General features: G+C 35.9%; 1 protein-coding gene across 5 annotated transcripts in view; it reads left to right on the top strand.

Annotated features, from left to right (window-relative positions):
* The window catches only part of NKAIN2 (sodium/potassium transporting ATPase interacting 2), a 953,766-nt gene that overhangs the window by 425,721 nt on the left and 501,776 nt on the right, over positions 1 to 26,269 (top strand). For all 5 annotated transcript variants that reach the window (XM_026013431.2, XM_026013429.2, XM_072765070.1 and 2 more), the window contains one exon: positions 24,407 to 24,544. In XM_026013431.2, coding sequence (XP_025869216.1) covers positions 24,407 to 24,544 — 138 coding nt within the window. The remainder of the gene's footprint in view (positions 1 to 24,406; positions 24,545 to 26,269) is intronic.

The following is a 26,269-nucleotide window of genomic DNA, read 5'->3' as shown; positions in this document are numbered from 1 at the left end:
TATGACATTATTTCATCATTAAAAGGACACTACAATTTGATGCAGTTGCCTGCTAAGTACTAATTCTCCGTCCTTAAACTTAAATATCGATATTAGAAAGATTAAAAGTACATAGTGAAATGCTTTAACAAAAAATAATTAAAAACAATAGTACAACCTAACATATGCCTCATCTCTTCATGAACATCTAATTATTACTCTAACATAGTCACCTCTATTTATAGTCAGCTTTTTATTGTGCTTAATAGGCTTTCTGATTAAGTCTTTTGACTGCTTTAGTCTTCACACTGAATGAGATTCTCCTAAAATTGAGGCCAGGTGATGAATTAAGCCCCTTGGCTCAGATAGTGAACTAGTAGAGTCCGGTTGTCTAAACAGCTATTCCTGTTCAGTTGCATCATTGTATTTCCCTCCAGGGTGATAATTGCTCACACCACATTGTGGCTCATTTCTTTATAATGCCTATAACAGTGCTTTTTCAAGGGAAGGAATTGCATATTTTAGTGCTGTGATAAAATGCAAGAAGGCGTGCTGCTGTAATGTGGTTGGACCCATCTTGTGTACAGCTATGAACATTTGTATTTATGACAACCATTTCACACTTGTATATTTGGGAAATAGTGAAATGTTTATGTGCTCATATACCAGGATTTGTGAATTTTCCATCTTCTGCTAAGAATAAAGAACACTTGTCTAATTTCAAACATTTATTTGAAGTGTCAACCTGTAGGGGGGAGGAGACAAAGTGGTTGTATACATCCTCATTCTGTAAAGATAATATGCATGTTAATTCATGCTGATATTTTGAACGAGGCGCAGCTGCTGAATAACCATGTGATCCTTCTATCTCACAGAGGATGCTGCATTTTCATGCAGTCATGGAGCAATAGAAAGAAAGCTTCCATTTTGTATATTTGTTACAAGCAGAAAATAAGTGAAAGGGAGGCTTACCTGTGAGTACTAAATGAGAGAAAGCCCACCACAAGATGTGATCAGAATGTTCAGAGCTCTTTGCCCTGCCCATTGATCCTCAAACCACATGAAGCTCTGTTTCATCAAACCATAATTGAAACCATCATCCTAGCCATAATCAGTTATAGGATGCTTGCATTAAAATATACTCTTTCTTGTCCTTTGTTTTAGAAATCCCCACAGGCTCCATGCTGTTCCCCTTATCTACCCAAGTCATAGCCCCTGTATGTGCTGGTATCTTCTTCTGGGCTGGTATTTACTTGCTCAGTCTGCTGTTCTCGCAACCTCTAGCAATCATTAAGGAGCAACATCACCTTGTTTGGAAACTCCTCTCCACTAAACAGTAGATATAAAATAGAAAGTTTATTTTAGATATCTAATTAGATAACCTTTTACAAGGGTAATTATCCCTTGTAGCGTTGACATGCCACTCTGTTCTCAGCAAGTCAGTTGGCAAAGAGGAAACTTTAATCCTTGGTCTCTGAGATCATCATCTGGGCAAAATACTTTGAAGGAAGTGAAATGTTACTGCAGCAAAAATCCAAAAGGTCTTCACCCATAGATACAGGTCACAGATTTATCTTAAGAAAACTGCATTGGTTCCTGGTGAAGGGTGATTTTTCTCTCACATATTTCTGTGAAAAATGAGATAGTGCAGAAAGCCCTTACAAGCCTATGAATAATTCATAGCCTTGTTAAAACATGTGAGGCAGTCTGATCAATCTTAAATGTAACCACCCACTTTTGCCTTTCCAGTGCCCACAGAGAGGTAACCCAGGAACTACGGGGGTACCGACAATCAATACTTTTATGTAACTTCAACACTAGTACTAGAAAAAGTGAAGAAAATAATACACAGTGCTAAATCTAACAGTCCCATATCACAAATATTTTTCACCAGTAGCTTAGCATGACTATTAAGACTATATTGTCTTGGAATTCAGAAAATTTTGGTTTCAGATCTTTCATTTAATGATTGATCTTGTGCAATTTACCTAAAATATTTGTGTAACAATATCTTACATCGTAGGATTTTTGAGGAGTTAAGTAAAAGTAGGATATTTCCAAATTCCTGGTATATTTTAAGCATTAATAAATATTAGTAAAATGAATCTGTGTGATGTGTTAAGAAGATAGAATTAATTTTTACTTTATTTTTTCCATAACGTCTTTCCTCCTGGGATAAACACCATCTTGATTAGCATTCCTGATAAAAAGTTGTATGGGGATCCCTGGGTGGCGCAGCGGTTTGGTGCCTGCCTTTGGCCCAGGGCGCGATCCTGGAGACCCGGGATCGAATCCCACATCGGGTTCCTGGGGCATGGAGCCTGCTTCTCCCTCTGCCTATGTCTCTGCCTCTCTCTCTCTCTCTCTCTCTCTCTCTCTCTGTGTGTGTGTGACTATCATAAATAAATAAATTAAAAAAAAAAAGTTGTATGAACAACAATACATAGCAACATACAAAAGCAACAAAATTCTTCTAGAAGGGAAAGATAAAATCTTGGGCCTGAGATTGCCAATGCTTTTCTCTCAGGCTGTGTCACTGAATAAATTTCTTTTCCACACGATCAATTTCCACATCCCTGGTCAGGTTGGTCATCCAAAAAATCCAGTCCATTGTCATGATGGATGAAAGCAAATAACCAAAGAATTTTGAGCTAATGTTTTTTATCGCCTCTGTTATGCTGTAGTCAACTAACCAAAGGGTGAAACACTCGCTGTGAATCTCTACCCTCAAGCCTTGGTTGCTCTTGCATGCTCTTTCTGAAAATGCTGCATTGACAGAAACCCCTAACTGATGGAGCCAGGTTCCAGGTCTGTGGTTTAAGATTTGCTTCAGCAAACAGGCTGTGCAAACTTCTTACAGCTCTTACGGGCTCATTGTATGGGATTCATCCTGCATATCGCCTAGAACTAATTTATTCATCCAGTATTTTCAGAACAGCAAGTTTTCTCTTGGAGTATACCCTATTTAACTGGAGTCTTTCATATTATAACATTAGAAATTATTAATATAAATGAAAATTCCTTAATTTTCCTGAACCATTTATGGAAGTCCACTTAAAATGCAACATGACAAAATGTGATTTACCTAAGCCCTAAAGAGTTCTACTCTTATTTCTCAGATACGTGAAAAAATAGCCATTTGAAGTAGTGTCTGCTTTAAAACCTAGAAGGTCCTTTAAAGCGCTTAATAGGTGCCTGCACTTCTATATCCACCTGACTTAAGTTATCTCATTTAATTCTCAAACTGCCATATGAAGTTGGTACTACTGCAATACTCTTTTTAGAGTTTAAAAAGTGAAGTACAAGCAGAGGAATCAAATGGGTCAGAGTAACACTCTTGCAAAAAGGCAAAGGTGGTTTTGAAATCCAGGCACCATGTCTACAGAGTCTGATCTTATATAATTCTGTACGTTAGTATATTTGCATATATTGTTTGATTATTTCCTTATGCCTCACTTCAAAAGGAAATGAAGGATCAGAGCTTGCATCAAGGAGCAGATATTTATTCATTCATTCTTTCATTTTTTGGTGCAAGCATTAGATCATTGTAAAAAATAATCCAATGATTAAAGTCATGATTTTCTCAAAAGGGTTTATAGCTTCTTTTTCAGTACATTCTAGGAACCATGGGAAACAAAATAATAACTTGGAACTGTGTAGTATCTAATAGTATAAAATTGTGAAGACTTGAAATCATATGATGCAGGGATTAAGAACATGGAATCAGTTCAGACCAGGCACCAAATTTCTCAACTGAATTGTTGCAAAGGGGAAATAAAATACTATACATGTAACAGGTATGAATCTCAGCCAGTCAAGGGACACACACTTCACTTTCTTAAAAACAAAATAAAACAGGGATCCCTGGGTGGCGCAGTGGTTTGGTTCCTGCCTTTGGCCCAGGGCACGATCCTGGAGACCCAGGATCGAATCCCACGTCGGGCTCCCAGTGCATGGAGCCTGCTTCTCCCTCTGCCTGTGTCTCTGCCTCTCTCTCTCTCTCTCTCTCTCTCTGTGTGTGTGTGTGTATGTGAGACTGTCATAAATAAATAAAAAAAAAATTTTTAAAAAAAAACAAAATAAAACAAAAAAAGCTGAATTTCCATTTTGAATCTTCATCTTGACTCATGGAAAATGTAACCTTACTCATTTGGGGACTTCTCCCCTCCATGCATTCTTTTCAAAGTTACAATGAGTTATGTAGTGTCAGGCCATTGTGAGAGCAGCAGAAGTTCCTCTAATGATATTTATCATATGATTAGGATTATTGGATAATTTACATTTTCTTAGTCTTCCATAAAATTTTCTACAAGCCCTGATTGAAACCCACCCACACCTGAGATGGGGTGTTCTCTCTGGATGCCTCTGTTTTCCTCCTTTTTATAGTTTCTTAAGCTTTTACACAAAAATTAAGTTTTGTGGGTCCCTTCCAATGCTAAAAGATTTCTGCCTCCTAGTGAAATATAAAAATAGAAGATAGATGAGACTAATGATTAATATTCTCTATTGATTCTCATTGGTAATGATTTTATTGAAGATAGTGAACCAAGTGATTAGTAATGATTACACAGCCAGTTAGAGTTAGAACAGCATCTATAAATCACGATAGCCCTTCTTAATTTTTAACACTCGTTATTTAAAAAAATATTTTGTTATCATTATTGAAATTCATTCAGTCCTTCAGCATATATATTGGGCACCTGCCATATGCCAAGCATGGTTTCAAGCACTGAATATATGTTAGTAAACCAAAAGGAAAAGTCTCAACCCTCATGAAGCTCACATTCTGGTGAGAAAGACAGGAAATAAGATAAAAAGTTAACGTACATCCAATGTTAAGAAGGGGTAAGTGCCAAGAAGAAATGATAAAGCAGATGGGAAGTTTGGACAATGTGGTGGTGAGATTGTAGATTTAGGCCAAGTGGCTAGAAAGGTCTCAATGAGAGGATAAATTTTTGTATAAGTAATTGAAAGAAATAAGGGAGCAAGCCAGGCAGGTGTCAGGGCAGAGAGTTTTCTAGGCAGACACAGCATGTAAACTCTGTGAGGTAGGAGAATGCCTGCCATGTCCAGGAATCAGCGAGGAGTCCCGGCTGCCTCTAATCGAGTGAGTTCAGAGAGGAATACAGTCAAAGCAGAGGGTTGACATGATCTGAGTATATTTTGACAGGATCATGCTAGCTTTTGTCTTGAAAATAGGCTGCAAGGGAACAAAGGCATGTAGAAGTTCCCTAATTTATGAGCTATTATAGAGAAAATGTTGATGTAGCGAAGACCCACTGAATTCCAATCCCATAAATTCTTATTTTATTTTATTGAATCTGAGAATTTGCCATAGTAAAATTCTAACTTTTATATTTGTGATTATATCCACTCAACACTCAGTAATTATGCTGAGGGTGATATGTGTGAGATGTAATTCTTGGCACAGAGGGTAATACCTAGATAAGACAGAGAGGACTGCCCTGAAGAATTTCATGTTTCAGAAGTGATGATAGAACATGTCAACATAGGGGATCCCTGGGTGGCTCAGTGGTTTAGCACCTGCCTTTGGCCCAGGGTGTGATCCTGGAGTCCTGGGATCAAGTCCCATGTCGGGCTCCCTGCATGGAACCTGCTTCTCCCTCTGCCTGTGTCTTTGCCTCTCTCTCTCTCTGTCTCTCATGAATAAATAAATAAAATCTTAAAAAAAAAAGAACATGTCAACATGGAGGCTTCTAGAACATTGACAAATGGAAAATATAGAAGATTGGCTGCAGTGCCCTGGTTGTTCAGGTTCCTGACCGAAAAACAAAACAAACAAACAAACAAAAAACTCAAGCCAAAATATCATCTACAAATATTTCAGAGATGAGAAATAATCAAATCCATAGACCAATGTGGTCTTTTTTATTTATATTTTTCCCTCTTCTCCTTCTCCTGTCCCCTCTCCTCCTCTTCCTCCTCCTTCTTTCTCTCTTTCTCTTATAATGAGGGAAAAGTGTGCATGTTGACATCTGTTGTTGATAGCATGAATTGATGAGTTTGCTAAATCCTTAAATTTGCAAAAGACGTAGCCATTTTCCATTTTGGATTATTAGGGAGTGAACACTTCAACAGGGCTAGTTATGACTGCTTTATGTCTTTGGATCTCTCAAGACCACGATGGAACTACCTCAGTAACAAGGTGGCTGACTCTCATACGTATCAAGATGTGGGTGGACTGCAACTATTAGACAGAAAGCATTCCACTTCATCAGAAGTTGAAGTTTCAATGGCAGTTTGGGGAGAGACAGTCCATGGATTGGAGACAACCCGTGCTCTCTTCTTTTCTCTTCAGGCTGGGTTAAGTGCCCCTCTTCTGCCTCACCTAACACTTCATGTATAGCTGTGTTAGTGGAATGAACCTAAATTAACTGGGAATGTGTCCGTGCCACCCTGCCATCCTTTGGGGGGCATGGCCATGTGTAGTTCACACCTATTCGAAACCCATCATAGTATCTGAAAGATATTAGCATTCTGTAAATGTTTATTGGATTAAACTGTTGCAATGACTGCTAATGTGGTACTTAAATGATTTTCACATGGAGAACAAATAGACATTGAATAAATGCTTTCAGGGGCTAAGTATTTGCCAGGTATCAGACACCTATCGCTCAAGGCTACATCAAACTCCATTCTCATCCTGTAGGAGTTCACAGTTCAGTGAGACAAAGATCTGAGAACTCATAATCACAACACAGTGGGATAAGACTCTTAACCAGTCTAAGAAAGCAGGCAGCCCAGAGGAGAGCTCCTCAGATCTCTCAAAACTGCGACAGGATCCACTGGGAAAGTTTGATTAAGATCTTGAAGACTGGATGTTGTTTTCTGGTAAAGAGTAGGACGTTTGTTTTAGGAAATGTATACCGGATGTAGAAAGTTGTAGAGGCATGGAGAAAATGTGTTGTCAATGCTTAAGAAAAAGTCTGGGTTGTATTTGCAAGCTTAGTGAGTGAGTGGAATGAGCTTTTCAGCCAGAAGCTAAAGGGTATTATGAGATTTGAGAATGAATTTGAATGCATGGACTTAGTGAAATGTTTTGAAAATTATAAAGAAATAATATGTTAGGATTGTATTTTCAAAAGGTCATTTTGAGGACCTCCATCCAGATGGAGGATGGATTAGAAAAGGAAAAGACCAAAGACTGGAAAACCAGTTAAGTTAGTAACAAAGTAGCATGAAATATCTGGATGTAGTTTTGTGGCTGGAAAAATGGACTCTGGATCCAGATTGTCTGGATTTGACTTCTGATCTCCATGACCTTGTGCAAGTTACTAAACTCTTCAGTGATTTCATTTTCTTCCTCTAGAAGATGGACATCATGATGACATCTACATATAAAGGTGTAATAAGTATTACATCAATGCATATAAACATGCATAATGGGCACATAATAACCACTTAATAAATGTAGTTTGCTATCATTAATATTCCATTCAAACATCATAAAAACCCCTGAGTTATAAACTCATAATATTAGTATCATATTAGATGATACTCATTTAATAAATATAAATACTAAGACTTCTAAGATTTAACTCTGATGGATAATCATGGCATTTCATATATTTGCATATTAAATACACATATAACAGGTCATAGACAATGAGGGAAAAAAGGATTTGCAATTAATGTCTATTAATGGAGTTTGAATTTGTTAGACTTACTAAAAGCATGAATCATGATGCTCCCATTCTCTTTTGTTTGCTATGAGTTCAGAAGATTGGGAAGGATCTGAAACAACCAGTGGGATACATAGAAACTGACATTTTGCATTCCAAAGCTGGAAAGTATCATCTGTAATTGACAGTGTTTTTTCATTGTCCTTGCTCTGCAGAGACAACTCTCTGCCTACATTTCCACCTGTGAATCAAAGAGGTACTCTGCAGACTCAGTTTCATAATATGGTCACATTCGTACATTTTGCAAAGTTGCACTTCTTGTCGAGAAGAAAACAAAATGGATCATGTAGTTAATTCCCAGCCTTCCATCAAACTAACAGCCCAGATAAGGTCAACATTACAACTGGTTTATAAATCATATCATCTATCCTGCAATGTCTATTTGTTTTTTTTTTTTTTTCATTTGTTTATGATAACCGGTGACAACACCATCTGCCGACTTAACAAATGTTGTATGTTTACCATGGTTCTTTAAGACACGTAGCTCTTTGTCATACCCCTCCTTGGATGTGCACAATATCACTTGGTCAATAAGAAAATTCAAATGTGATAGGCATCTATGCTTTATCAAGTGGTTCATCGTGGGTGATGTTTATCGCCTGTGATGTGCATGCAATGGAAAATGGCAATTTGCTGCAGCTCTCAGATGCATTTTCAGGAATGTTAGGAAGAAGCTGATAAAAATCTGTCTTCTTTGTGTAGGGCAAAGGAGAGAGATCACCCTGTGGATAGGACCCAACTACTATTTTCTGTCGCCTTTGAAGTTTTAAGTTCCGTGCACTGCATTTCCCCAGTTTCTAGGAGTTTGAGGCATCACAGCTTCACAGAGTAAACGTTTCTTTTTATTTTCAGAATATCAACTTCTGTGTATGGCAGAGGGAAGTGAAATGAGAAGCTTTTCAAAATTGGAGGTGTATATTAAAATTACAATTCAACTTTTATTTATTAACAACTTGCCTAACCTCTCCTTTCAGATCATAAATTCCGCAGCTTCTAGTATGCAAATACCTCACCTGGGCAGCTGCTTCTGTATTCACCACCACCTTTCCTTCCTTCAGGGCCCCAGCTGGGAGATCTCTTACTCAAGTCAACTCTAAAATGTGTCCAGTGATAAAATTGGCAAAGATACATGAAACATTTAATATTGATTAAAGATTATTAACGTTGTGCTCATACATTTCCAAATCCTAGTTTGATTTGTGAGGGCAATCATTAGTTACTTACCTAATTAAAACTAAGTCTGATATAAAAAAAAAGAATCTATAGTTAGTTATTCCAACCAACCATTTACTTCTGATGAAATTCCTCTATAAAACAGACATAAAATCCCCAATACCACTAAATCTCAATTACACTGTGGAATGTGAGAAAAGACGTTTCAGGAAATTGACAATGAGTTGAGCCCTCAGTGAGAATGGATGCTGAAACAGCAGGTTGGAGAACCTTACTATTTTTATACTTTTTTGAATTCTTATTATTTTTTGTTCTTAATTCTCCAGCTTTATTAAGATATGATTGACAAGAAATTGTATATATTTAAGATTAACAACATGGTATTTTTAGATAAGTATCCTTTGTGTCATGATTATTACAATCAAGCTGATTAACATGTCCATTGCCTCACAGAGTTACCATTCGGTAAACTCATGAATAGATCCAGCTTAAAATATAGTTTTCAATTTTCAGTTGCTATCTTAAAAATATATATCTTCTGTGGTATTGGTTAATATGCAATATCAATAGTATTTTATTTTATATTAGAGAAAGAGACAGTGCAAGAATGTGGAGAGGGATAGAGGGGAGGGAGAAAGAATCTCAAGCAGACTCCATGCTCAGCTCAGAGCCTGACACGGGCATGACTCTGACATCATGACCTGAACTGAAATCAAGAGTCAGATGCCTGACTGACCGAGGCACCCGGGTGCTCTGGTAGTGTTTAGAGTTTTATGTGCCAGCTAGTGTGTTCAGGTATTTTTCTGGAAGCATACCCCCTACTGCTCTTTAGCCATTTTGCCCATCCCCCTCCCCTTCACCCATTTGGCCACCATACAGTTTGTTCTCTGTATGTATTTGTTTCTGGTTTTTTATTCAATTGTTTGTTTTGTTTTTTAGATTCCATATACAAGTAAAATCATATGATATTTGGTTATTTTTAAGTAACTTCACTCAACTATGCTAAAATTATTAGAAACACAGCTTATATAATTTCCATTATGATAGTTAAACTTTAAATCATGCCTATGTTTTAGGTTCATGTTTGTGAATGATAAAGAAAAAAATGTCTTGATCCAAGATTCTTTCCAAAATTACAAACTTTGGAATATTTTACACTTTTAAAATGATCATAGTTAGGTATACTAAAACATAAATATACTATTTTTTATAGTTTATGTCTAATACTATTGTATGCCAGGTTAGTTAACATGAGTTTAATGCAGGACTTCTACTGCATATCACTATTGTAAAACATACCCGATGTTAAAGTACAATTCAAACTTAGAACTTTCAGAATGGATACATTAAAACAGCCTAAAATTATCAACTTGTTTTGAAATGAGATAACAGAAGGGAGTTCAGGCAATTTTATTTGCCTTTTATCAAAAGGCCCATGATTATTTTCTTCCAGAAAAACCATCAGTGCAAGTAATTAGTAGATTGTGCTTTTCTAACTAGGCTGATTTCTAATTCCCACCATGATGTGCCTTGATTCTCTATGCATTTACAGGACTGTAATTACCTAGGAGGGTTTAGACTTTGCTAGGCCAGCACGGTGTTCAACCCCCTTAGAACAAACGGGGAGTGAGAAAGTGGCACGAGAGCGCAACACCATGGTGACATCATGCCAGTAAAAGCTGCATGACCAATGGTGAGCTTGGCAGAGCTCAGCTGGAACCCGGGGACTGGGGTCTCAGACTGACATGGTTTCTATCAAAGTTAAATGTGAAATGTGATTGTCAGTGAAGCAAATGAAGCCAGTCAGAGAGAATTAAAGAAAACAAACAAAATATAAACAATCGCCATAACAAACAAAGAGATTAAAAAGGCAAAGCAGGGAAAACCATGATTTTGACACCTGGCTGTAAGTTTTATTTTGTGGACTTGATTGTTCACATGTGAAGAAAATATATTCTTCATAATTTAATATCTTTTTGAATCAAAGTCATAACCTGTGACCCATACTGCTCATAATGATACTTTATAGGAAGAAAAAGTTTGAAGATTGTTATTGACAAATAACTCCTTATAAATTTTCTATAGAATTTTTGAGTAGGATCTCTCTGTTGGGTAAAACTCTATTACATGGCTGAGATATAGCGGGCTTCTGACTGTATTTATATCAGGGACTGTGTATATATCCATGTCACTGTACACACACATGCACACACAATTCTTGGCTTTAACTACTGTATCCTTAAACTACAAGAAGAAAGGGCAACTTACTCATCATCTTCAAGCCTTTCTTTCTTTTCTCTGATTAGCATACTTAAAAAAATCAAGAAATTTCAACCTAATTATAAGGAAATTATGTAGATACCATGGACGTTTTGGCATTCTTTGGAACTTCCAACTCTAGGAAAATGTTAAATCTCAGGAAGCTTTGCCAATAAACTAGTTTTTATGATGTATTTGGAAAAGGTCAGATTACTGTCAGAACTCTGAAAAAAATAATATAGCTCTAGAACCTGACGGTTGCTCATGCTGAGATTGTCAAGCGCATAGCAAATGAATGGAGAGTCCTGGTTAATTATTTATGGAATCATGAAAAATAATTGATAACTTCAAACCACTTGCCTAAAGGAAAGTAAGCCTGGTGACTGTTGGCACTTTTCTGGCTCCTATTTGCTCCAGGGTGTGAGATAATGGTCAGTATTTATCCTTCCTAAATAATATCATGAATTAAGATCTATGGAATCATTTCAGTGCTCTAGATTATGGTATAAAGCAGTGGGTATATTACTTGTTTCATACACAAAATTACAAGAAATTAGTTTGCTACCAAATTGATGACACACTGTAAATCTCTTTAGACACTAGGTCAGTTAATCCAAACCTTTGTAAAGGGGTGAATTATAAAATAGTGATACATGCATACCTGACACATTTTATTTTAACTCAAACTGCAAAAGACTATTCTGTTGGTGTAGGACTAAGGACTCATCTTTGTGTGTGGACTCACTGGCTAGAGTTTGACGTGTTCTTTTTGCATAAGAAATCCATAATTTATTAATTATGAATTTTTATGTATTGGTTTCTTTACAATGGAATAGGAACTCAAAGACTTGTAAAATAATTTGGGCAAAGTTTCCTTTAATATTTTTATCTTTGTTTTTCATCTGTCCTTTAGAAACTCACTTTTAGGGACGCCTGGTTAGTTCAGTGTTTGAGCATCTGCCTTCAGCTCCATGTGTGATCCCAGGTCCAGGGATCGAGTCCCACATTGGGCCCCACGCAGGGAGCCTGCTTCTCCCTCTGCCTGTGTCTCTGCCTCTCTATGTGTCTCTCATGAATAAATAAATAAAATCTTTAAAAAAATAGAAACTCACTTTTATGCCTTAATGTAGTCTTTCTAATATGCTAAACTTAGGGGTTTTTTAAAGCTGTATTTTTTAAGTTAATTGTATACATAATAATTAAATTGTGCAGTGATATACGTTATGAGTACAACTGACATAACCAGGTTCAAGTCTGTGTTTATAGCTAGATCTGTATAAACATATATAATTTTGGGACTAATGGGACATAGTGGTTCAGTGCTTTTGGCTCATAAGTAAATTGGACCTCCTAAACAATATTTAGCCTTTTTAAATTTCTCTCCAGATGGTAGTATCACTTCAGAAATATTGACCAATTTATTCCCCATGCCAATGGAACGAAAATGTGTATCACTGGAAGATACCAGACTGAAAGCATTGCAGCAATGTGGTACCATGCTGAGGGCTACATATAGTGGAGAAAACTCCATTACTTAAAAAAAAAAAAAAAATTTTAGGCAATGTTTTGTGTGGTTTCAGCAACATATTAATGAACCACTGAAAAGAAATGGTATGATGAGTACATGAAACTAAAAAGAAAATATTCTTGAAACATAGTGTATCGAAGTATGTCATGTGTACATACATTTGTATCTGTAACATCTTACATATATTCACATATATGTTCTGTGCAGACATATATTATATATGTATGTATATTTATAGTATGACTTGGGAGAGAACATGATTGTAGTTCAAAGTTTGGATTCTAAGAAGTCATCTTCAACCAATTGATAGCGAAGTGAGCTTGGGCATTTAATCTCTGCCTCAGTCTTCTCATCTTTAAAATGGAGATAGTAGTATTGCCTGCCTCATTAAATAAGCCCATACCTGTAAAATACTTAGAATAGTGCTAGGAATAGTAATAGTATTATATAAAATCGGTGTGCATGAGGACAGAGAAACCATGTGTATGATTTAGGAGTGCTTGTGATGCTTTGGATTTTCAAGTTTAAGTTATGAAATACATTTCATAGCTCAACAGAATTTGTCATTTTGAGCCTGTACCAGTTATCTATGCTACATTAATGGAGTCTATGGTAGAGCTCCTAAAGCTGATAGAGAATATCACCTCTTATTACATTCACCCATGGACAGCCACAGACATTCTGTCAACAGAAAAACAAATATTATGACTGCCTCTTTTCAGAACAGCATCTCCATATCTGTGTTGAATTCAATAATATGGTTACTTTAAAGGGCACAGAAGACATGGTATTTTTCCATGCCAGAAATAGCATATCTTATGACAAATTCTAAAATGCTCCTGTAGCCATCTGAAATGGTATTATATTCCTCTTTGCAATTTCTGATATAACCCACTGCTACAGTGACTGCCAGTACATGGGAGTGATCTTGATAACATTTCTGCTTTCATTTCAACTCTTGATTGGCCTTTAGCAGTGAGAGTAAGTGAGGCTGTCATTCCATCTCCTATCCTTATGAAATTGAATTTTATGAAAGAGACGTAACCTAGAGTTTGAGAGATTTGATTGACGTCTTCCATATGGCTGCCTTGCTGTAGTCAAAGAAATAGTGCCTTCATTTGAGGAGAACAGAAGGGAGGAAAAGGAGACAGGGAAGACACTGGAGTGCAGGACATTATGATGTCCACCTCTGTTCCCTGAGATAGTACGCATGTGTCCACCTCCCGTCCTGGCAAATACTCAGCATCTGCTTAGCAAGGAGCACCAGCGATAGTAACAAAATTATTAATTCACTGCCTCAAATGGGGGAGGGCAGGAGTATTGGAGTGGCATTTTATCTAGTTTTGAATTCACAAAAGAAAAATCTATACAAAGATAGGAAGTATTTATTAAGACCCAAACTGAAGGCTCCCTAGACTTTGCTTCTCTGATAATGATATATGTGGCATCTTTTTGGACTCTTTATCAGCTTCACAGAAAAAAAAAATCATATATATATATATATATATATATATATATATATATATATATATATGCATTTTACCTAGTTGACAAATTTGAAATTTTCCAGATGGCAGCTTTAATATGTTTAATAGGATTGTGCTATTAAAAAATAGCAATAGAGTTTTCTCTAGAGAAAGTCATTTGGTATGAGAAAGGAATACCATATGATACACAAATATAAGAATATTGCAAGCTATTTTTGTTATTTGTCTTTTACTGAGCTCTCTTGATGAATTAAAAAAAAATTAAAGTCTATGCTGACCAAATAGATGATGCTGATAATGAACTTAGCAACTTATTTTGCCCAGTTTCTAAAGTCTTTTATTAAAACATAGTCAACCCATCTCTCATCTGTTTTTCTGCATATTAGTCATATTAGCCACATGGTGGTTTTTTTGTGTACACCTGCTGCATGAGCAGTAGGAGATCTGTAAATGGATCAGAACCAGATAGATAGATCCATAGCAGGGGTGTCATTTGAACAGCTACACCTGTGCCCTCTTGAGAGTTTTGAGAATCTCTGCCCTAAGAGCCATTTCAGATATTAGATATCTTGCAGTGCAATACTAATTCTGCCAGACAACATGAAAATTGATTCATCTCATCACCAATTCCCAATCCCACTTCTCGCTGGTGCTTCCGACAGTGCTTTGCATCTCCCAGCACTTACAATATGCCATCAGTGCTTGTAGATATGATTCAAAAGTCCGTGGCCATGGTCTTCTGCACTTTGAGGAGTTTCTCCCTATGTTATAAATATTTATCCCATTTGTGTATTAGCTTGAGCTTGGATGAGTTGAGACTCTGTTGTGGTGATACCGGAAATTTCAAGGTCAAATGAATGCATTAAACTTTCTAATTCATACCTGTCATGTGTGTTGTGTGAGCCATGAAAACTACCTAGAACAGCTGTAATTTTGATGTGTTCTGATTCTTCTGAGAGGTTAGATTTCCATTGACTAAAATTATTATAGACTCTGTGGGAAAACCAAAACACTGATCCATCTACCAAGAGGACCTGGGCTGTGATCTTTTTAGTTCATTTATATGAGTACAGGGAGACCTTAAACTTAATAAATGAAAATTTGCCTACTTAGGTATGGAATCATTTCATGGCACAAGTCTACATAGATGCCATTTTATTGACACTTTGCAGGATTACTAGTCTATTAACTGCAGCAATGCTATAAACTTTCAGCTTATTTTATTTCCAAAAGAGTTCTGTCCTAACTGTAAATTTGACTATAGAGGGAATTATATAATTTGTAGAAATAGAGTTATAGTTATAATAATGATTATTTTATAGGGTTATCATAATTATGTGAGTTTACAAGCCATAGAGCTATATATAAAAATATATTACTGTATATTTTTTATCTTTTATCTTGTACAAAGAACCTATTATGTTATTTGCTTATCAAATTAGGGAAATATTTGGTAATAAAGTAGAAATGATGCCCCAAAGTTCTTGAAAGCAGCAACATAAGGTTCTAGTATATTATGGTTCTAGTACATTGCAATGTGTTGTAAATAGTTTGTGGCTAAAAAACATGGACATTGAAGTTAGATTTACTAGCTCTATAATCATGATCTTGGTCATGATATCAATTTCTTCATCTGTATAGTAAAGGTAATGGCAGATAATCATTGCAGAGTGCATGATATAAAAGTAAGCATGAACTAAAATAGCATATTAAAGTCGTTATCATAATGCCTGAGATACACTAAGCACTCAACTTTTAATAATTATTGTATCAGAATCCATACTCACTATTCAATCAGAGGGCTGCAATTTATATGATATGGAGATATTGAGTTAAAAATGTTAAATCCCCCCCAAAAAATGTTAAATCCCCACTACGGAACATCAAATAATATGTAGTGATTTCTCTCTCACACACACATAGACACACACACACACACACACACACACACACACACACAATTTGACATATGAATGTACAGATGAGGCAATTATATGAGTTGTAAGTTCAATTCAACAACAAACAATATTATTTGTGCTCTAGTGTCAATTTGCTGTACTACTTTTTCAAATAATATATTTTTAAAAATCTAGTATAATATGCTAGTCATCAACTTGTCTCTTGATAGCATGAATGTTAACTATGAAGTGGTTATAAATTACTATGCAGAATGAACAGCTGTGAGAAGTAATAAATGATTCTGTTATCACAACAACTAGAATATTAGCTGGCTTATGCAGAATTATATATAAATGCCATTATTACACAAAATGGGGAAAAGTCTTGAAATATAATATTCGACTCTGATGTGGGTCAATTAAATAGCCCTCTTAATTTAACCTCAGAAATAAGTGATTGACTATATTTCAATAAAAATCTGTGAAGAAATGCCATGGACTGTTTCAGTAATGCAGCTTATATGAAAATACACTTCTGTAAAACACATAAATAATAAGCACTTCTTTTATTTAGTTCCTTTGAGTTTATCCCAAATAAACTTATTTTTATTTTTTTAAATTATTATTTTCTTGAAAATCTTTACTGTGCTTAACTGTATGGAGATACAGTTTTTTAAATAAGGTGGAGAGAAAGAAAGAAAAAATATGAAAAATTGCGATATTTGAAGTCTGTGTTTTTACATAGTAGTATAGCAGATTGGATACATGGAGTGTTGAATCAGGCGGGAAAACATTCACTGAGGAAGAACACCCCCGCCCCCAGATATTTGAGGCTATCCATATTATAATTTGCATTTGTGACCAATAAAATAAGAAATATTTAGTCATCTCTAACTGAAATATTCTGGCAAGACTATTGGTCTAGATAGAATATTTGTACTAAAATACCAGTGTCTAAGCATGTTACGTATTGTTAAAATATAAATTAATTAGCATCCATCTTAGGATGCAACCTAAGCTTTATAATAACTATATGCATTATTACTTTGATCTTCCTGCAAATCTTAAGAGCTATGTACCACAGTTTCCCCATTTTACAGATGAAGACACTGAGGTTCATAGAGATCAGGTGACTTTCTGTGGTCACATATTGAGTAAGATTTTAAACATGACTTTCTGATCTAAGACTTGAGTTCTGAACCACTAAGGCATGTTGACTTCTATTATAATTGAGCCATTAAGACCAGATCTCCTTTTGGTGGTATTTTTGTTATTTATTCTTGTGACTTATTCCTTTGTTTTGTATTTAAAGGAAAGCAATTATGTGGGAGGAGACAGAAAATCCTTGGTTTAATTGAAATAAGGTAAATTATTATTTGTGACCCAATACTTTACCAAACACCTTATAATTTTATTTTGTTCCCTTAATGAATAAACACCCCAACACATACACACACACAAACACACACACTCACACACACATTTGAAAACTGCAATTACTCAAGAGTTAATAAAACTTTTCAAACAAAGCTCTGTGCTTGGCTCTGTCCGTATCTTACATGTACAATTAGTATAGACCCTACTTCAATTATTATAAACCCTACTTCAATATTCTCTTCATTTTATATTTGAATCAGTTCTCTTGATGAGATGAAAGATTTGTGTCTAGTGTACCTCCTACAGATAATGTTTAAAAGTTGGCATATATGTTCTCACTTGTCCACTGTGAATAACACAGAGAATCTTAAGCAGGGAACATCATCAATCTTATTTCATAAAGAGTCTTGCTTTGAAACACTCTGGTGTTTTAGACAATGTCATAAAGACCTTAGCAGTATCCTAAAGACCCAGAAAAGCTCTCAAGTCCTTACAGCTTTCCTGAGGATTGGCTTAAAAAGAAGAGAAACCCATACGGGGCATCCTTTCTGATTCTGGAGCAGACAGTCTAGATTATGTTCAAGATTACAATGCACCATAGGATACTGCAGGAGAGGGTAAGTAGAATATAGATGAGATCTAGTGTGGTGAGATACAGTGAATAAATATAGACATAAGAACTGGCAGCTTTACCAAAGTGGGCAGACAACCAAGAAACAGAAGATGTACCAGAGAGTCAGACACAGGAGACTATGAATCCAAGACAAGGTCTCAGAGCAAGGATAAAAAGAGCAAAGTCCTATAAGGAGCAAGGAGACACGATCAGAACTCTTTCCTTATCTCCTTCAGTGTTACATGCTCTATGAGGCAAGAAACAAAGGGTAGAACAACTGGGAATGAGGAATTGACCATACTTGATTGGCACGAAGGAAAAATCACAGCAATTTCTGTTGACAAAACTCTGACAGATGGCCAAGAGAGCTTGTGTCTGGACATTTATGTAAACTTTCATAGTCCTATGGGTGAAATAAGAACTTTGGACCCATTACAGGAACTGTTATGCCCATTTCAATGTTAATCATGATTTCCCATAGTATTTCCTACTTTTTAGGCTGTAACTGAGTTGATTTTGTTAGTTAACTTCTCCTGCAAACGACTAAAATGCAAATCCTTTATTTTTCAATTCCTGAAATTCCACAATTTGTATTTTATTGACTCTTTGAAAAGATTGATTATTCATTCATTCATTCATTTATTCATTCATTTATTTATAAGAGACAGAGAGAGAGATCGTATGCTGGGGGAGGAGCACGGGAACAGGGAGAAGCAGACTCCGCATTGAGCCTGAAACCAAGAGTTGATCAGCCAACCGAGCAAACCAGGCACCTCGGTATTTTATTAACTTTTGATGAGCTTTGTCATTTCCCTGAAGTTCAGTTGGACAATGCAGGGGGACTCCCAGTCTATCTTCTCTCTCCTCAGAGAAGTGGAGGCAGTGAGAGTGGAGACAGTCTGAAAGCTTGGGTTTCTGAAGGGGAGTGAGGACAGTGAAGCAGGGAGGGTACTGGGGGGAACAGGCATGCCCATAGGTAAATTCAATTTCAATTTATAATTTAGCTCTGGAAACAATTTGGTTGTTTCTTTTTAATTTCTTTTTAAACCAAGGAACCCGTGTTCTATCACGATAGAATAAAAAGCCTATTTTTCCTCTCAAATTCTGCGTATAAGTTTTATTGCATATTAATTATAACAACTTACAAGTCACACTTAGGGACATAAAATTATAGAAATATTTGGGAGGAAAATGTATTAAGAAATCTTAGTAATTATTAGCAAACTGTAGTGTCTCAAGGAAACCGATTCTGAGTCCCACCAGTTGAAAACAACTAGCTATAAACATCCTGTTATGGCTTTGAAAAATATTTTAAAGTGTTCATGCACATGTAATTGCCTTGTTAATAAAGTGAAATGGCAATAGCTACCTAGGAAATATGAACGATTCTCAATTTGCTATGCAAACATTTGAAGTGCACTTGTTTCAGACTGAATACTCTGTTAAGGGGTCAAACTTAATTTAGCAAATTATTTACTTAATTGGGCCCAGTTTTCACAGATTTACATTGAAGAGTGTGGGGTGAGTGTCTTCCAGTTTGAAAAGTCAATAAATATATTTATCCTAAAGACATTTCACAGGTGCTTTTTATGATTATTTGTAGTCATTGTTAATAAGATGAATTTTCCTCAATGTACTTAGGAGAAAGGTTTTTGAAAACTTTTTCAGTTTAAGTTTACTCTGCTAGATAAACAATGACCACTAAAATTCATGTTTGCTACAATGCAAAAGAGAGGAGTCATTTTCATGTTTTAAGATTGTATTTATTTATTCATGAGAGACACATACACACAGAGGCAGAGACACAGGCAGAGGAAGAAGCAGGCTCCCTGCAGGAGCCTGATGCAGGACTTGATGCCGGGACCCAGATCATGCTCTGAGCCCAAAGCAGACACTCAACCACTGAGACACCCAGGCATCCCACATTTTCGTGTTTAAATAGTGTGTGTGTGTGTGTGTGTGTGTGTGTGTGTGTGTTAAGTAATAATATTACGGATTTTGAGATCAGAATTTTCAGCATTTTCACATCTGAGGATTTAGCCTATGGATCTGCCAACACATACACAAGGTTGTTTAATGCACTAGGAACATTATAGTTAAAAACTAAAAACCAATGGAATATCTCTTAAAATGGAATGCTTAAATAAGGATATAAGAGGTAGATCTCTACATGTAGGATGTGCTAATGTAGAGAAACACCCACAAACATCATAAAGTACAAGGGAAAAAAACCACACCTACATTGTGATCCTATTTATGTAAATAAAATGATGTGAAAAAATTTCTTACGTATATGACAGATATACGCCTATATACCGTGAGGCACATATAATATTTTTCCGGAAAAGCTATGTACTTTATAGTGCTTCCCCCAAATTAACAACAATTGTTTTTGGGAAAGAGAATAGGACTGAGGTTTTCTTCAAAGTTTGTCAAGTACTTAAATGAACGTTGTACCTTATGTTTTAAGGCTGTTGCAATCTCTATAACAGAGTTAAAGAAAGAGAGAAAAAGATAATTAAGTTATGGGTCAGTGTATCAATACAAAACTTCAAATAAATTTTTATTTAACCCAAACTGAAACTGCCGTAAAAATAATACTAAATTTCAAGTAGGGATTTTTCCCGGGCAGAAAAGGATAATGGAACATGGCAAAAACTATCAATATAAACAATCACAGTAATGATATAAAAGAAAGGAATAAAGTGATTATCTCAATAGATGCAGAAATAATAAGTGATAAAGATTAGCTTCTATTTATGTTAACAAATAGAAACTTCATAAATAATAGTCTTATAAGGGAACATAATTCTTTGTGGAAAGCACTAGATTTTGCATTAATAATAGACTACTATCTAGAAGCCAAACACAAAGAACAAAATTTATTTATAGCAAAACAGACAAGCATGAAAGAGTCTTATTCCATAAGACATTTTATATGGAAATGGCACATAGAAACAGCAGCAGTACAGACAATCCCCAACATTACGATGGTTTGACTTGAGATTTTTTGACTTCACAATGGTGTGAAAACAATATGTATTCAGTAGAAAGTTACTTCAAATTGTGAATTTGGATCTTTTCCCAGACTCCTGCCATGGCACTACCATCCTTTCTAGTTACACTGGGCAAGAGGCAGGGACCCACACACAGCTCCCAGGTATCGACATGATCGCAAGGGTAAACAACCAGTACACACTTACAGCTATTCTGTACCCATAAAACTATTCTGTTTTTCACTTTTAGTACAATATTCAGTAAATTTCACGAGATATGCAACAGTTTATTATAAAATTGGCTTCATGTGAGATGACAGTGCCCTGTTGATCACTAACAGAAGTGTTTTGAGCACATTCAGGGTAGGTCAGGCTAAGTCAGGATGTTTGGTAGAAGTGTAGTAAATGCATTTCTGAAATGATATTTGCAACCTGTTTATCAAGGCATAACCCCATTATTAGTCAAGGAAGATCTGTATATGTCTTTTGAGACCGTGTACATAGATTTGTATGCCGAGTATGGAAAGGACATAAAGCAAATGTATTCCAGAGGGTCTAATGGGAGAAAGAAGAATAACACTGAGAACATGGATTGAAGGAGGCAAATAGTAAAATAAAATAAAATGAAAACAGGACCTTTGCCTTGACTAATGTCATGAATTGACAGGTATGATCAAAGAGATTCTTTACGTCATTCCAAAATAAGTAAGGTAAAAAGGTAGTACATATCCTGGGACCAGCATGGGGGGCCTACAATATAAACTGTGAAAGCTTTTGTTTTGTACTAGGTGTGTCCCAAGTCTGCAATGTCAGGACACACCTCAGGGACCTATGTTTTGGGGTTGTTTTTTTTTTGTTGTTGTTTTATTTTTTAGCACTTACCACTTCTGTGACATTGGGAGAATCACCTTAGCTGTACTCCATCTTAGATTTCTTAATCTGAAAAGTAAGATAGTAAGATAATATTGACCTCTCTGGGTTTTTTGCAGCATCAATGAGGTAATACGGGGGGATTAGCATGAATGCCCATCACATACTAAGTGTTTTAACTAATGTCCTCCCACCTACAACACCCCCCCCAACCTTTCCAGTAATTCCATAGTTAATATGCTTTTTGTGGGAAGCAGATTCTTAGAAAAGGGTGCAACTACTTCTACATAGTGTTATTCCCATTATACTCTCTGAATTATCCCCAAAATCTTCCCTTCTCTGGTCCCAGCTCTAAATTACAGGACCTGTGATAACGCTACTTATGATGGCTAGCCGGACCAATCAAAAACAGGGTAAAAGCAGAAATATTAGTGAAGAATCACACATTATTCAGTCTGCATAGCCTTGTAAGTAATGTTTGATGAAACTATTAGTTCTGTCATAAAAAAAAGACTAATAAATGTTGATGTAACTTCATTTAGCCGTGCAGACTTAGCAAGTATATTATCATCTATATATTTTTTATAATTAACGATGGTGCTATTTTCTTCCATAATTGGTGCATTTATTGAGAGATTTCCCACTGTTTGACTAATGCATTTCATCCTCTATACTTTTTCCCTGCTGTGTCCCCACAGTTATGACGCTCAGAATTTATAGAGTTTAGATTCCTCTTGCTGCTGTTTACATTCCTACTTACTGTTTATTCATAGGATCAAGATAGAGAGTTCCATGTTGGAGCGAGCTTCTTATACAGATGATTAGCAATGGGGCCCTGAGAGCAACCAGTTGCTTTTTGGTACCATTAATGTATTCAAAAACAAGGCATACAGAACACTGCCTGACACCCCAAATGGGTCTCCACTAAGTGAAGTGTTGACTGCATGAGAGCAGTTGAAGAAACATTTCATCAGAAGGAGGTTGAATGTTTATGAATCTGGAGTCATGTGCAATGTTCTTTGCATTCCACTTTTGCAACACTTGTGGGTATTGTGGATGTAGAATATGCAGGGTCGAAGAGACCTACATCCTCTCTCTTGATTATCACTGCCAAGGCTAAGTGAAAAGGAAGATCTGAGTAAGCTGGATTGCCATTACAGGCCTTATGTGGTACCCAGGGTGCCTTGGGAAGCAGACGTGTTGTGCAAACAGTTGTCATGAATTTATTTTCTTTTAAAATGCCTGATGGGAAAATGTGCTGTGCCACTAAAGAAGTGCCTTGAGAATATCGATCATTCAAGAAATCTTCAAAGTGAGCTACGGGTATTTCATTGAAAAGCACGCTATTTTGAGAGTTAGTATGTCCTTCCGACAAGAAATATCATTAAAGCATAGTGATGTCAGTATCTGAGGAGTTTTAAAATCCTTCTCCTTTAAAGCCTGGCTTGGGGAAAAAAAAGTGTTGAATCTTTGTGTGGAATATCATCAGGTCCTTTCACAATGTTTTACTCTGAACAGTTGATTATCATTCCACCTGCAGGCAGGCAGGAGGGACAAAGCTGAGTGGAATGCACCATTCCCCTTTTGTGTTGTTAGCTATGATGAGAGACTTGCTAGTTATCCAAGTTTTACTTCTCAATATCAAATGGCACTTCTGGACTGTGGCAGCTTTTGTTTGGTTGGTTGGTTGGTTGGTTGGTTGGTTGGTTGGTTGGTTTTGTTTTTCTTCTCTCACTCCTTAGATTTGTACCTGTGTCTTAACTATAAAGTTGTAAGCACAGAGGAATGTAGGATAGTTTGAAATGACCTAAATTCCTTGCTTTTATAACAGTGATGCTTTATTTTTAATTTTTGTTTACCATTGTTTTAATGTATTTTTCCACACCCTTTTGTCTGATTATATAGGTAACTGGGTATGACAAAAAAAAAAGTCATGTTTAATTTATGATTCAGTACTATTTGAGGTAGAAGGACCCTGGACATTAGCCAAAGTCCTACATTTTATGAATGAGGAATCAGAACCCCAAAGAAGAGAAAAGTTAGCTAGGAGACTAGAGGTGTTTAGAGGCAGATCTAAGTCCAGAATCCGGGTCAGTTGACTTGTTGATGAGTTATTTTTCCTTTACATCAACCCCCTTTGTTTTATTTCCAGTTTGCATGATGACATTTGAGCAGATCCTAACAGAAAACCTTTTGTGTGGACTTTGCAAACTTGCTGGTTGATGAATTAAAGTGTTAGACAGTGCATATGACAATATAATTTATCCTGTGACTGCACAGATGATATCCTGTGAAAATGGCTTGATGCCTCCACAAAATCATCCCTAAAAGGATTGTAGCTGTCTATGGATCTACAGCTTCCATAGTATTTCTTTGAAATTTACCTGAAAATGTCAGTCTCACTGTTTAAGACAAATGCCAGATACACTAACAGTTATAATCGCATGATGTGATCTCTCTCTCTCTCTCTCTCTGTCTCTCTCTCACCACTGTGCTTACCTATATCCTGTTTTGCTGTTCTAGGTTTGTGTGCTGGAGAGGCAAATATTTGACTTCCTTGGATATCAGTGGGCACCTATCCTGGCAAATTTTGTACATATTATTATCGTCATTCTCGGTTTATTTGGAACTATTCAATATAGACCTCGTTACATAACAGGAGTAAGTACCCTTCCTGCTTCTTTAAAAAAAAAATTGAGATACAGATGCAAATTACAAATGTCTTGAAAATTTATATGTGTATCCTTTCCTTAAAGTACTGTGGGGTTGTTTTCCTAGTTTCAGATTACATCTACAGTAATTGAAAATGTCAAGTTTTAAAACACTTGACAGTGAACGTAATCAGATTGTATTTTTATAGATTGCACTTCCAGCAAGTATTCTGCTGTAATTAAAAACAGAATGATGCCCCTGTATTTCCAAACTATAAGATTATGTCCTTTGATTTAACAGATTTTGATGGGAATTTCCCCCATTTTAAATAATCATATTTCATAAATTGAATAAGGATAGTTTGAAATCAATACAAATGAACATATGATTTCGATGTCAACATATGATTTCGATGTCAACATATTTATATATATTGGGGTTCATATTTGATACATTTGAAAGTCTATATCTTTCATAATTCTCTTTTTTGGTTCAGAGGAAGTATTTTGCATCTCTACTCAAGTTAAACTTACTTATCATAAAAGTGAAATCCAACTGTGTTGCAGTTGCTATGGGAACGATAACTTAGAATTTTTACTTTTGTATGTGCCTCAGATCTCAGCTATAGCTCTTCATTAATGTAGTTTTTTTTTTTTAGTTTCGTCATTTTTTTCTCTTCTATTTTTGACAAAGGAAAAGTCTATAAGCATTTATTTAAAATTATAAAGCAATTTGGTGGTAAAGGAATATATATAAGCTAGTGCAGCTAGCCTTATTCAACACAAACCAGCAAGCCCTCTCATGTTTCACAAAGGCCTCCTTCACATAAAAGATGCTCTCTTATGACCTGTTGTCTCAGTCATCTGGAACCTAGATAAAGCTCACTGGTACTGAAACAGACAATGTGGTGACAGCTGGACCAGGGGATCCACTGTCTGGCTAAGGATGAGTGAGAAAGCCATAGCTTTCTCCTCTGGGTGCATGCCCAGAAATGAGTGCATGTCCCTTCTAAGGGTATATAGCCATGTAAATTATGTAAAAAGTACAATGCATTTTGTGGCAGTGTGAAGTTTTTTAAAACACAAGACATGATAGTACCATTAACTTTCTTATATAAATTGTAATATGAATCAATATTGGGAAAATAGTACAGCAATTGGGAGTTGGTCTTCTGAAGTCATAATACCAGGATTTAAATCTTGTGTCTGCCATTTTTTAAAAACTTTTTAGACAAGCACAACCTTACCATTTTTAATTCTCCTACTTTTAAAATAAAAGTAATAATGATATTGACTCATAGGCTTCAGTTCATTGATTATAAAACATTATAGGAAAGATTCTTAATTTAACTGTTCTCTTTCATTAGACTTTGAGGGTCCTCTGTGATTTTATTTGTATAAATAATGTTGCTCCGAGTATAGTGTTATGAATATGCAGTCTCCATTTCTGATAAAGTTGTTAGAATAAAAATCTAGATGTGGATCGAAATGTTGGAACGGTTTAAAAACTGAGAGGTTTGCTTGGAGTAGTTAAGTGGGATATTCTTTGAAATGTCCTTAGAACAATGCTTGATGCTTAAAAAGTGGTCAATAAAAGTTATGATATTTTTCTCCTGATTGTTATTTGTAATGATATTAACTTGTATAGACTAGTGATAGGCTGGCAAGCAATTTAAAAAATAGAATGAGGTGTTCTAAGCTATTGGTTGTACCATTTCTTTCCCTTTTATTCCAG

The sequence above is a fragment of the Vulpes vulpes genome, chromosome 1 (genome assembly GCF_048418805.1).
Source record: "Vulpes vulpes isolate BD-2025 chromosome 1, VulVul3, whole genome shotgun sequence".
Classification (NCBI taxonomy): domain Eukaryota; kingdom Metazoa; phylum Chordata; class Mammalia; order Carnivora; family Canidae; genus Vulpes; species Vulpes vulpes.
This window is presented reverse-complemented; position numbering and strand designations above follow the sequence as displayed.